At 40.5% G+C, this 13,858-nt stretch overlaps 1 protein-coding gene across 1 annotated transcript; it reads left to right on the forward strand.

Annotated features, from left to right (window-relative positions):
• Positions 1-1,228: 1,228 nt before the first annotated feature.
• On the forward strand, positions 1,229-2,637 carry LOC140779177 (peroxidase 45-like). Its single transcript, XM_073124163.1, has 4 exons — positions 1,229-1,479; positions 1,572-1,769; positions 1,863-2,022; positions 2,097-2,637. Exons 1-4 carry the CDS (start codon positions 1,261-1,263, stop codon positions 2,501-2,503), a joined length of 984 nt encoding a protein of 327 aa, XP_072980264.1. The 5' UTR covers positions 1,229-1,260; the 3' UTR covers positions 2,504-2,637.
• The last annotated feature ends 11,221 nt before the right edge of the window (positions 2,638-13,858 follow it).

A 13,858-nucleotide genomic window follows, 5' to 3' on the forward strand; every position in this document is an offset into this window, starting at 1 on the left:
GTAAGTAAGTCTTATTTTTTAGTGAAAGAAGATCAATCACAAGTCTATAGTTTTTTTTTCTCTCTATGCGAAAGAGACTTTTAATGTTAAGAAGATGTGTCGTCATATGTTATCCTTAATTGCCTACTTATATTCGGGTTTTTATTTCCTATTTTTACTCAGATTTTCTTACACTGGCACGAGTTCAAGATTTGTTATTAGAGTATTATTAAAATTTCCTAATTGGTTTCAGTTTCAAAGTCCGATTTTTATTTGAGTTCCTTCAACTAATCTGAATTTAGTTTTTTGACTTTTGACTTCGACTAGTTATTATTTAACTTTTTATTTCTCTACATGTAGCGGTCTAGGAATTCTTTCTCTCCCCCAAAATTTCAATATTTCAAGCTCATCTATATTTCGAGTAGGCTCATATATATTTTCTCATTTGTTAAACAAACAAATCGATTTCAAAATAAAATTTCAAGCCAAACACACGAGTTGTTGGTAACAAGGAACTAGATTCAGCCCGTCTAGGATGTATGAACATTGAAATCCAATTACAATAAAATTTTACCTGTCAGCATCAAGTATAATACATGAAAGGCATTGGATAAATATTGGCAGAGTCGAAGTATGGCATATGAGAAGATAGCACGTGGCAGTTAATTAAACCTTGTGCAAATTTTTCAAATCTTCGCACATAAAATATATCATAAATTAAGGAACCCAGAAATCTTTCAAACGTAGAAGACGCGCAGTATGTTGTTTAGATATCACACAAACTTTCTTTTGTTTAATGTGAAACTAACGGCCTTTCCGATACCCGCATGACTAAGTATCAAATCGATAATAGAGAACTTATACATAGAAAATGTAGGATTTGTGGACCCAGCAAGCTTATAAGCCAATTCTTGGTATTTTATTGCGTTACTGATGTCAACAGTCAAATTCAACAGCATAAGAAATCCAAGATATCAATGAGAGGGTAGGAGACCATTGTATTGATTAATAAAAATCAATCTGACCACAGTTTCAATTGCTAACTAGCTTCTGATCCAGGTTATGAGCTGTGATGCTTCAATTGAACTCGTCTTGCGCTAACCACGGCCAAGCTGGAATTATATATTTATAATCTTATCAGTAATGGAAGCGTACACGCGCCTCGTGACATCCTCCATCACAACAACCTCAACATCAGAATTATGTCTATATAAGTGCACAAGCTTAATTTCCCCACTTAAACCACCGCAAAGGTTGCGTATATACTCGTCATAGCAAGAAATGGAGAACTTCCGTATCCTTCTTCTTCTTCCATTCTTTCTTCTTTCACTGATTCTCTCACCACGTACAACAACTGCCCAGCTGAGTCCGAACTACTACGCCAACATCTGTCCCAACGTCGAGTCCATCGTGCGCGGAGTAGTTGCTCAGAAGATGAGTCAGAGTCCGATCGCGGGGCCTGCTAGCCTTAGACTCGTGTTCCATGACTGCTTTGTTGCAGTCAGTGAATCTTTGAAACCCTAGCTTTTTTTCTTTATCTTATTCACTACTTCTATCTATCATTCTAAAGTTGATGGGATGATTACTTGAAGGGCTGTGATGCATCCGTGATGCTCATCTCACCGGTAGGTGACGACGAGTGGCGTAGCCCTGAAGATATGACGCTCAAACCAGAAGGATTTGATGTAATCATATCAGCTAAGGCAGCTGTGGACAGTGATCCCCAGTGCACAAACAAGGTGTCTTGTGCTGATATAATTGCTATAGCTGCTAGAGATGCGGTCGCACTGGTAACTAGAACTCTACTCACGAAGAAAATATTGCTTCAAATTACATATGATTATAATGTTCATCGATTGCCGACATTCATGTTGTTGTTACAGAGCAGAGGACCATTCTATACTGTTGAGCTTGGGAGGTATGATGGAAAGGTATCCACGAAATCCAGTGTAGTTCTTCCTCATCCTGAATTCAACTTGGATCAGCTTAATTCCATGTTCGGCGCTTTCGGCCTAACACAGACTGATATGATTGCTCTATCAGGTAGGCCAACCTTCGGTGCATGTTTGGCAATATGAAGAAGAATACTCACAACTTCTTGATACTTGTATTATCAGGGGCTCATACCATCGGTGCCGCCGGTTGTCCCAGCTTCTATAACAGGCTATATAATTATGCACCAAACCAACCAACAGACCCCTCCATGAACCAAGGATTTGCCGCTCAGCTGCAACAGACATGTCCAAGAGTGTTTAGCCCTTCCGCCTTTGCCTTCTTGGATGCTACAACTTCAGCTACGTTCGACAATGTTTACTATCAGAATCTCCAGCGAGGAATGGGTTTGCTCGGCTCCGACCAAGTCCTGTTCACCGACCCACGGTCAGCCAACACCGTCAACCAATTTGCTTCAAATCAAATTGTTTTCTTCACTGCGTTTGTGGATGCCATCACTAAGATGGGGAGGATCGGGGTGAAGACTGCTGTAGATGGAGAGATCCGACGTGATTGTAGATTTGTAAACTAGATAGCGTGTGGAGCTGTTGCAACAGTGAAAATATTATAGTATTGTTTGGATTTTAATCTTTAATTACTTCACAATATCTGTGTTTGCTTTTCCTATGTTCGAATTTAAATGGATGAATAATTTAAATCTCCTTACAATTATGAAGGTTGCCTTTTGGTTAATGCAAGGGATATTTATTTATGAATTAGATCTATCTTATATCTTAAGTATATTTTACAACCATACAACTATTTATGGATATCTTCATAAAGTAAGTCATGTCATAAGTTATGCATAAAATTTTATCATAAATATAGGAATGCAATAAAGTTATGCATGTCTTTTAAACGGATTTTTATTATAGTTAACATATATACTTATTAACAGTTTTGTAACCACCATAAATTTTTACATAAATCTGTTCAATCATTACATAAAGTTTTACATAAAATATCCTTAAAAAACCTTATTCACAAGACAAACAAGGTCGTACTAGTTTATGTATTTTATGATATTCTTGTTCAATTCAAATTATATCGGAAACAACTAGAGATATCAGAAAAACATTGTTAAAGCATCACTAGAACTAAGAAATAAGGAGCAGAATTTGTTTAGAAAAGAGAATTTAAGATTTAATTGGTTTGAGGTTCTTGAAAAACATGTTTAAATAGACTTATCTAAGGTGCATGATTTTAAAATAATATTAAATAAAAATCTTGATATATATTATACCTGGAATTGCATCATAATGCATTCAAATTCTCAATCTGCAGCATCATATAAAAAATTTAAGAATATGTAGATAATTCTCCTCACAATTTGGTGGAAAATATTGTAATCCTTAAGAGAGCTAGAAACTTATTGATATGAACTAGGTATGGTCAGATCACATCACGGGGCATCGGACTTGTTGGATCAAGTTAGTTATCTTAGCTTAATCATTTCTATTTTAGTTGAGTCAATTTTTTTTCATCTTGTTATGATTTAAGTTATTTATTAGTTGGTTGAGTCTTGTTTAATTAGCTAGTTGGGTCAAGTCAGTTAGCCTCCTTTAGATAATGTGGAGTGCAACCAAGTTGTTTAACCTCCTCTAGATAACAATCCACCACGCTTTCAACACCTTGTCCTTAAGGTGACTAGTCCCTCACGTCTGATATGAACTGTTTTAAGGGTTTGAATCAAGAAACATCAAATTTGGAATTATAACTCATGAAACTAGGGCAGTTCATAACTTTTGATTTTTAAGGCAGAATTGGATGTGTAAATAGTCAAAATCTATGATTATAACAAGGGGAAGATGATGGTGGTGGTGGTTTGGTAAAAAAAGGTGATTTGTTAGATGAAAATTGGGGATAAATGTTACGTGGTTAAGATGGCAGATTGTGAAAGATGTTCACTCGGCTCAACGTGGCCAATTGTTTTCGGGTGCCCCATTTGAGAGACTGGCTAGGCCATAGCTCCCTTCATCAACTCCTCTCTTAACTAACCCATGCAGTTCCCCCATTCTTGGTGCACCTTGCGATCTCGTGGCCATTTGTGCCCTAGTGGCTGAATGTTGATCCTAACTCAGGTTGCCAACCATCCATAGGATGTGGTTGACACCCAAAGTTGGGAAAAGCACTTAGTCTTTGATGCAGCCATCACTCTCATGCTTTCCACCTTAGATTCTCCCTCATTGATCATCTTCTTAGATAGGCTTTCGCCCAAACTGGTCTTAGCCCGACGCTTGTTTGCCATGCCTTCTCTGGGTTCTTCTTACTAACAAAGGAGCATTTTTTTCCACCCGAGGTCACCTCTTCTGCCATCACTTGCAGTAGATGGCTCCTTTATGTAGTTTAGCTACTTCGATGGGGACTCATCCTTTATTGCGATTCCCAACCCGTAGTATTATTTAGTCTACCTTAGTCGCCACTAACCCTTGTTCTTCTCTTCTCGTTCACTCCGGGTTTGGTTGTGCCCTCTTCTAATCTGTGTCTATCTTTAAGTGGCTTCCTAACAGTCTAATTTGGCTTCACCATTTCAAGGCTCGGCTACAGTCCCATCCACTCACTTGGCGCATCCAACCAAATGCAATCTCTTCGCACTCAAGTTGTAGCTGGCTGAACTCCATGCCTACTTTGAATGCGCTTTTCAACTATGCATCCTTGTCATGGTTTAGGCTTATCTATAACGAGTTCACCTCGATTCCCATTCCCCTCAATGCAATTTTGAGTCTAGTATCATCGGATCGATGCATTTTGGTGGACTTGATCTCATTAGGTTAGGCTTCTAATTCTTGAAGCCTTGTCTGATGGGTCCATCTTAAGGGATTCAAATTAATCTTTTCTAGTTTGAGTATCATCACCTCAAATAGTCCCTCCATTAACTCTCCCAACTAGCATAAAACACAAAGAAATTTGGGGTGTGCATCTTTATTCACATCACCCGACTCGGTTGAATTTGAATTTGACTTAAGTTCCATGGGACTTCGTCTAGCCTGACCTCGGATGAGACTCCTCCTGGATGCTCCATCTTCTTCTTCGCTCCTCTAAGCCGCTTTGCTCGCCCATATCTCTTAAATGCCATCTGCATGCTAATGATGTCAAACACTACCACCCCCAAGCTCTATAGCCATTGAGCTCCTAGGATGATGTTCGCTCCTCTAAGGTTTAGTGGGTACAAATAAACAGTGAAGGTGAAGTCTTGCACTCATAGTTACGCATGTCGACGCCGCCTATCTGTCTCAAGCATTGAGCTTGAGACACTATCATGATCCTCATTGGTTCCACTTCAAGTCCAACCTTTTCATGAGCCTTTCATTTAGGAAGTCGTGGGTGCTTCCTCTGTCTCTCAAGATCTAGGCGCGAGCTCTCTAGATCATCCTATTCACCCACAATGCCTTAGGTGCAACCTCACTTGAGTACATGTGCAACGAAGCTCCTACGATCATCTCTTCTTCCATCCCCTCATTTGCCTCGCATACTAGTAATTATCTATACTCCTCTTGATTGTCCACAATGGCATTGTCATTTTCAATCTCTAGACCATCCAAAAGCAAAACGGTGCCTCTCGATTTTGTATAGTGATGTTTGAGCACGTACTTCTCGTCACGACAAAAGCATAGCCCCATGGAGTGTCGCTCCTGTGCCTAAGCAAGTGTGAGAGTCCGTCCAAGGGGGCTAAGTCAAGGTTCATGTCATTAGACAACTTTAAGGGAGCTCTTGGTCCAATAGTAGTCGTCGATGTCCTCTGATCATTTGTGGCATTCTGAGCGGTTACGGTTGGCTAGCTGGTTTGGCGCATGTTTCGTCCGATCCATGGTTCTTGTTGGTTCAACCTTAGCTCATAGTGCCTTTCCTTGATGAGAGAGCATCCTCCACTATCTCCTCCATGGTACTCAGCATTAGGGCCTTAACGTCGGCTTGGATGTTGCCACGAAGACTCGAGAGGAAAGTGCTTCTTCGATGGAGATTAGACCATGGCAGTTCTTATCGGTTATGGATGCACCCAAACTCTTCCATGTACGCCTTCACCGTTATCTTTTGTCATACTTTGTTGAGCATGGCATGAAAGTTGTCGTACCCGGTTGGACTAAATCGCTTGCACAAGGCCTCGGTAAACTCAGTCCAGGTTTAGAATTTATGATGAGAACTCATCAAGTGAAACCATCATAGCGAGGTGTCCTATAAGATGCAATAAGGCCATGATCACCTTGTGTTCCTCGCGCATGCCTTGGAATTAGAAAAATTGCTCCACCTTGAAGATCCACTCGAGTAGATCACGTTCGTTATACTTGGGGAAGTTGAGTCTTGTGGTTTGACCCTTGAATGTGTTCTCTTAGTTTGGGTCGAACCCAAACCTCTCTAGTATAGGAGGTGGGTGCACCACTTGTGACTGGTTAAGTGGTCTCCGAATCAGTGCATGCCTTCTTGGTTTGATTGACTCGTGTTCAAACTCAAACTCATGTTGCCCTGGCCATACCCTAGCTACAAGCCTTGGCTCAGAAGGGATCAGAAGGATCAACGATTGTGGCACCAAAGTTTGATTTTGCTAGTTTGTCGTCTCAGCTGATACACCTTGCTAGAGTCCTTTCTTATTGTATTAGTTGTTTATTTTCAAAAAAATAAAGTTTTGGATGCCCTTGCGAATGCCTGCATCAATTCGCATCAACGCAGAACGCAAATGTCCGTTCAAGCGCCTGTGTGCAAACACTTGCATCAGTTCAAATTGACATAGAACGCATTTGGTGTGTTCGAATGCTGTCGACCCCATTTGAACGCGATTGGCGAGAGTCCACCATTATTAGGGTTGAAAAATGTTATTTTAGCTTGTTGGTTAGCCTCTTAAAAGGTGTAGATGACAACCAAATTATTATGATGAATGAAATCCAATTTCTATCTTCCTCTATCCTCTCTCTAATCTCTCTATCCTAATCTTCCTCCTCTCTCTTCACCAACCAGCTACCTCTACCGTTACAAGATCTTATCTATCTTCTAATCTCCCTCCTCTCTCGAGCCCTCCATCTTCCTTGGGATCTCGACCACTTTTTCCCCTTCATCCTTATCCCTTAAACTATATCAGCCATCCATCCTCATCTCCATTATCATCCATAACCCTATCATCACCTCCATCCGTCACCACCACCATCACCCCGACTCTTGCATATTTTTGTCCCAGTTGCAATCCTAATCTATGAAGGGTGTAAATACGAAAAATGTAGATTAGGAAGTTATGGATCAATCACCCTTATTTTCATAATTTTCTAACTATGGGAGAATATCTGGTGAATATTTTCCCTCAATTGTGCGGACTGCTATTCTCCAACCGATCCAGATATTGAAGAGGACGTTTCATAACCTATCATTAGTATTATGATACAATCTCCCCTAAGGCCAAGGTTCGATCCCTTCCAATTTTTAGATCTGGACAGAATCTGACACAAAACTTTGGAAATAGATCCCGAAAGATGCTGCCGTCGGAGTGGGCCCCTAGGGGACTAGGGTGATTGACCGGTCGAGAGAGGCTAAAAGCGGTGACGCCGGGGAACGAGAGAATGGGAGAGAAGAAGACAAAGGAGACAAGGCAAATCTCAATTCATTCAATAATAATTCTATGGTTATCATTCATACCTTTAGAGGCTAACTAAACAATTCAAAAATGGCAATTATTAACCCTAAAATAGTAGATTTTCGTCGACCACGTTCGAACGCACCCGATCGCGTTCAAATGCACATTGTGCGTTCTCTGTATGTGCGAAGACGATGTAGGCGTTCGCAGGCGCATTCGAATGCGGCGTTTGAATGCACATTTCAAACTCTCTAGATGTGCGAACCTGATGCAGGCATTCAAAAGCGTGTTCGAACGCACTCCACCTACGGTCAAACGCACCCGATTGCGTTCAAATGCACGTTCTAACACGACATACAGAAAACTTATTATTTTAAGAATTAAACACTAAAATAAGAAACAAAGGTATCCCTAAAGTGTATCCATGCTCGAGATGACATCATTGTCTTGGGGATCCAATGGCTTCAAAGCTTGGGGCCCGTAACATTTGATTTTTCAAACCTCACAGTTACATTTTGGAGTAATGGTCAAAGAGTGCTGCTGGATGGGAACCAACCACGGCAAGGACTGACGTTGCAACCACTATTGGGACTTCCATGTGTAGGGGACCGCACTCTACTCTTACAAATGGCTATTGCTGAACCAGAACATCCACCATCGAGGGAAATACCCGCTGACATGCAAGAACTACCGTAAGACTTCAAGGATCTCTTCGAGGAGTCTTGAGGACTATCACCAACCCGTCGGCATGACCATCGCATTCAGATCATTCTAGGGGCTAAACTAGCAAATGTTCGGCCATATAGATACCCGCATGTACAGAAGGAAGAGATTAGCAAGTTGGTGTTGGAAATGTTAGAGCAAGGGATTATTCAACCAAGTAGAAGTGCCTAGCCATCGCCAATGTTGCTAGTTCGGAAGAAAGACAGGAGTTGGAGATTTTACGTCGACTACCGAGCCTTGAATGCGATCACTATCAAAGATCGGTACCTAATACTGGTGATCGAGGAGTTGCTGATGAACATACAGGGTCGGCTTACATCAGCAAACTTGATTTAAGAGTGGGGTACCATCAAATCTGCGTCAACCCGAAAGATGTGCACAAAACGACGTATCGAACTCACGATGGCCACTATGAGTTTCGTCATGCCGTTTGGGCTCACCAATGCATCGGTTAGTGAAAAAACCCCTAGACACACGTATGTATCTAAATACTAGGCAATGATCTCGCTCGTTCGCTTAAGTAAAAGATTGAAGAAATATAAAGAACGAAAGTAAAGATGAACACCAAGATTTTAACGTGGAAAACCCAAACGGTAAAAAACCACGGATCCAAACTCGGATCAAAACCAATCACTATGATAGTAGCAGTTACAAGACTGACTCACAAAACAACCCGTCGATCCAAACGACTTTGTTCCTCTCAGTCTTGATCGCTAGAACCCACGATTCACTGCTTCTTGTGATTGAAGTCCAATCTCAGTAACCCTCGAGATTGATCTTTCGTCTAGATAGCCCTTAAGACGAAAGATTAAGATTTTTAGATGCGAAGGGCCTTGTTTGTTGAAGAACCAATGTAGCCTCCAGAAAGTCTCCTTGAATAATCTCCTTCAACCTTCTTAGAGTTAGGGCAACACTATCCTTATATATGATCTCCAAGATATTTCCAAATCCAAGTAATATTCGTACTCATGAAAATCCAATAAATTGCAAACTTCATAGGTGCGTTCGAACGCGGCCCGAGTGCGTTCGAACGGCCTAACTTAATCTCACTTGCGTTCGAACGGGCCCAAGTGCGTTCGAACGCGACAGCTTGAATTCTTCAGGTTGCGTTCGAACGCGTTTGTGAACGCTGCTCTCGGTCTGTGTGAATGCAGTACCCGCGTTCGAACGCGCTTGTGAACGCGGCTCTCTGTCTGTGTGAACGCAGTGCCCGCGTTCGAACGCGCTTGTGAACGCGGCTCTCTGTCTGTTTGAACGCAGTGCCCGCGTTCGAACGCGCTTGTGAATGCGGCTCTCTGTCTGTGTGAACGCAGTGCCCGCGTTCGAACGCGCTTGTAAACGCGGCTCTCTGTCTGTGTGAACGCAGTGCCCGCGTTCGAACGCACTTGTGAACGCGGCTGAGAACGCGACGGCTTTTCTCCAATGATCTTGAAATTCTTCATACCAGTGATATTCTAGACTTGTGTAAAGCTCATATACATGAAAAAATACACTTAGAATATTTTGTACACAATTGCCAACAAATAAAAACCTAACAATCTCCCCCTTTGGCAATTTGTGACAAAACACCTATGTTACAAGATATTACAAAGATTTCAAACTGAGCAATCAACAAGTCTAGAATATTTTGCACATCAATCCCTGCAAGGAAACATATACCAATCCAAGATCAAGTGAAAATAACTTGAAATAGAAAAATATCAAAACACAAGTTATCACAAGAGCAAAAATTTAAACAGACAAAGATTAAACACACGTTATCACAATTGCTTCAAGTTAAGTTTCAAATGCCAAGATCAACCATCAAGTAAACTCCACTAAACTCCCCCTATGCCCATACTCCCCCTACACACCTAGACACTTAACCACTGAGACACTCTCTCCCCCTTTTTGGCACAAATGCCAAAGACTAAGAACTCGGAGGAAACTGACGATGAAGAATCGTCAACACGGAATCAAGTACAGTTCCCTGACGGATTTGCTTAGTACGTAGATCATTCACCGCGGAATGGAGATCCTGCACTTGAGTACTAAGTTGATCGAACCGGTCCGAGTACTGAGGTAACTCCCCCTCAGTGGGAGATGAGTCATCGGCAGAGCTATCATCTGAACTGTCGAGATGCGATGACCGACCAGCGGCGGAAGAGGACGGTTTGAGAGGAGACGTCTGGTCGTGAGCTTGACTCCGCTTCAGAGTAATCCGATCCAATGGTTTCTACGAAGTAAGTGAAGGTTCCGAAGCATCTACTCGCACCCCACTCTGAGTGCACAAATTGGTAAGAAAGATGCCAAAAGGTAATCCCTCACGAGGTGCTTCTTTCTGTGCAGCTGAGAGAATCGAATCATAGATCACTGCAGCTAAGTCAATAGAGACTCCCGATAACATGGCATGAAGAAGGAACGCACGATCCAAACTAATGCTGGAATGTCGGGTCTTGGGGGTGACATTGTACAGACAAAAGAGATGAAGCATGCGAGCCACAGATGTCAGCCTTGCATGTGGCATCATGTTACCTTTCCAACGTTCCCCTTTGATCAGGACTGTACCAGCATAGTCATTTATATCAGGGAGTGGAGCAGACGTCGGATACTGAAACTCACCATCAGGCAAACTCAGTTCAGCACGAATAACATCGGAATCCAAGTATATAGATACACCACGAACAGTAGAACGTATACAGTGATCGAAAATCGTGGCATTACTAAAGAATTCTCTAACAACTTCCACATAAGCAGTCCCGCTCATCCGACACACTGATAACCATCCTCGGTCAGTAAAGATCTGTTCAATCCCCAACTCAGAAAAATCAGATATAACTACGGGTCTTTCACAGATAACAGGACGGGTGCCAAAATTATGCTTGTAACGACCCTCAGCCGTTGTTGAAGAAAACTTGGGAGCCGAGGATGGCGAGGAAGGCGGCCTTGGTTTCTTGGTCACCGTCGTTTTCTTAGGCATTCTTGAAAAGAAAACACGTTTCAATATTCAATACATTCCCGAAAGCAACCAAAAAAATAGCAAGAAATCCAAAGAAAAATGGTAAAAACCATGAAGCCCCAAAAGGAAAAAACATCTTGCACTTGAAAAATGCTAAGAGATCACGTTCAATCTCACAAGAACCATCAAGAGTTGAACATTAACGTGATCAAAAGTTGAGAACGCACACATCACTCAAAATCAAGCAAGTGTATATAAAAAAAATAATAGATGATCATACCTTGCAAATGTGGGGAGAAACTCAAAATTTTGGTGGAAAGACACTAGATCCGGAGGAGATCAACCCCCAAAAAGGATTTGAAGTGAAAAATTCGATGAAAAACACCAAGATCTTGAAGATTTGAGAAGGGGAAAATGAAGGGTTTTTAGGGTTTGGAGAATGGAAGATGAAACCCTTGGGTTCGGACGCAATATTTAAAGAACCCACGCGTGCGTTCGAACGCACCAGTCCGCGCGTTCGAACGCGTCGCGTTCGAACTCAAGAATCCTCGTTCGAACGCCCTTTTTTTTTTTTTAATTTAATTTAACTAAAAACAAGGTAAAAATCTTTTTGAAGATGCACTTCTAGAATTCCAAAATATAATCAAGACATAGAATATGACAATCAAATGAAATAAGTCATACAAGATCAATCAAATCATCAAAAGCATATTATACTCAATTCGAATGCATCACTCAAAATTACATTAATCTTGATTGATCATAACGATATGCATATGCAAGATGATCATAGATAACATGAACCAATCTTCTTAAACAAACTTTACTATATAAATAATGATGCAACACAGTAGTCAAACCGACTCAGTATAGAAATTTTGCACTTTTCGACTTATTCTCCATAATACAGCAGGAATTTTTCCTGTATTTTTTTTTATTGAAACATATATGTGCAATGATGGCTTTCACACATGAGTAGGTAGCCCTTTTCTTGAAATACAAATCAAACAATGTGCAAGAAGAAATTCACATATATCAATTTTTTTTTTATTAACATTTGCAAATAATGTACTGAGTCAAACTGGACTCGAAACAAGACGGCTTTCACACTAACTCATTGCAGCCCTTTTCATTGATCTTTTAGAAAAATATATTTGATAACTAAGCATGAGGTCAAACTGTGCAAATCAAAGTTAATAGAGAGCTATTTAAAAAAAATATTCATGATATTATGCTTACTCAAGAATACACATACGTTATGAGGCATTAAAAAGTTATTATTATAGAAGTCGAGGGAGTGACAAATTCAAAATTGAAACAATATACTACAAGATGACAAAATTGACTATAATAACTCACAATCAAGAGAAAAATCAAATTTTTATGTCAAGAGGATATTATTGAATCTAGGAGTGCATCAAAAATTTTTTTTTTTTTATAACAAAAAAAACTCTCGACAAATCTAAAACTGAAACCAAAGAAAATTTCAGAGTAAAAGAAAACCAAGAAAAAAAATGAAACAAAAGAAACTCGCAAACTAAAAAGAACACAAATCCCAATAAAATCAGTCCAAAGCACAAATCCCTAAAGAAGTACGAAGATACTCAAATCTCTGTAAATCCAAAGGTTTTGTAAACAAGTCACCCAACTGTTTCTCCGTCTCAACATGTTCTAGTTCTATTGTTTTGTCTTCAACTAACTCGCGTATAAAATGATGTCGGATATCAATATGTTTTGTACGCGAGTGTTGAACAGGATTTTTCGATATATTAATAGCACTCATATTGTCACAATAAAGCACCATAGTATCTTGTTCAATGCCATAATCCTTGACCATCTGTTTCATCCATAGTAACTGAGAACAACAACTTCCTGCTGCAATGTACTCGGCCTCCGCAGTAGATAAAGATATCGAGTTTTGTTTCTTACTGTGCCATGCAACCAGATTGTTTCCAATATAAAAACATCCACCTGAAGTACTTTTTCTATCATCACATGAACCTGCCCAATCAGAATCCGTGTATACCGATATGATAGCACCCGAGTCATAAGTAAACCAGATACCTAAATCAACTGTGCCACTAACATATTTTATGATACGTTTCACAGCAAACAAATGTGACTCCTTAGGTTCAGACTGAAACCTAGCACACACACCGACACTAAATGCAATGTCGGGTCTACTAGCCGTTAAGTACAAAAGGCTACCGATCATGCTCCTATACACTGTCTGATCAACACTTTTTCCTGACATGTCCTTACCTAGTTTGGTAGTTGTACTCATAGGAGTTCTGGCATGTTTTGCATTTTCTAAACCAAATTTAGTCACAAGATCCTTAGCATACTTGGTTTGAGCGATAAAAATCCCTCTCTCTAATTGAGTAATTTGAAGCCCTAAAAAGAACTTCAACTCACCCATCATACTCATCTCAAAATGACTGTGCATGAGATCAGCAAACTCCTTAGCTAATAATTGACTCGTCGCCCCGAAGACAATGTCATCCACATATATTTGTGCCACAACTAAACTCTTGTTTTCACGTCTAATGAATAATGTCTTGTCCACTCCCCCTCGAGTGAACCCCGCATCCACTAAAAAGGTGGTCAATTTCTCATACCAAGCTCTCGGAGCTTGTTTTAGCCTGTAAAGAGCCTTTTTCAATTTAAAA

The sequence above is a fragment of the Typha angustifolia genome, chromosome 15 (assembly GCF_048772165.1).
Source record: "Typha angustifolia cultivar Huaian chromosome 15, ASM4877216v1, whole genome shotgun sequence".
Taxonomy (NCBI): Eukaryota; Viridiplantae; Streptophyta; class Magnoliopsida; order Poales; family Typhaceae; genus Typha; species Typha angustifolia.

Coding starts and splice junctions, on each gene's coding strand:
- LOC140779177 (XM_073124163.1), top strand. CDS start 1,261: ATGGAGAACTTCCGTATCCTTCTTCTTCTTCCATTCTTTCTTCTTTCA. Junction 1,770..1,862: donor CTAGAGATGCGGTCGCACTG/GTAACTAGAACT, acceptor TTGTTGTTACAG/AGCAGAGGACCATTCTATAC. Junction 2,023..2,096: donor TGATATGATTGCTCTATCAG/GTAGGCCAACCT, acceptor TTGTATTATCAG/GGGCTCATACCATCGGTGCC.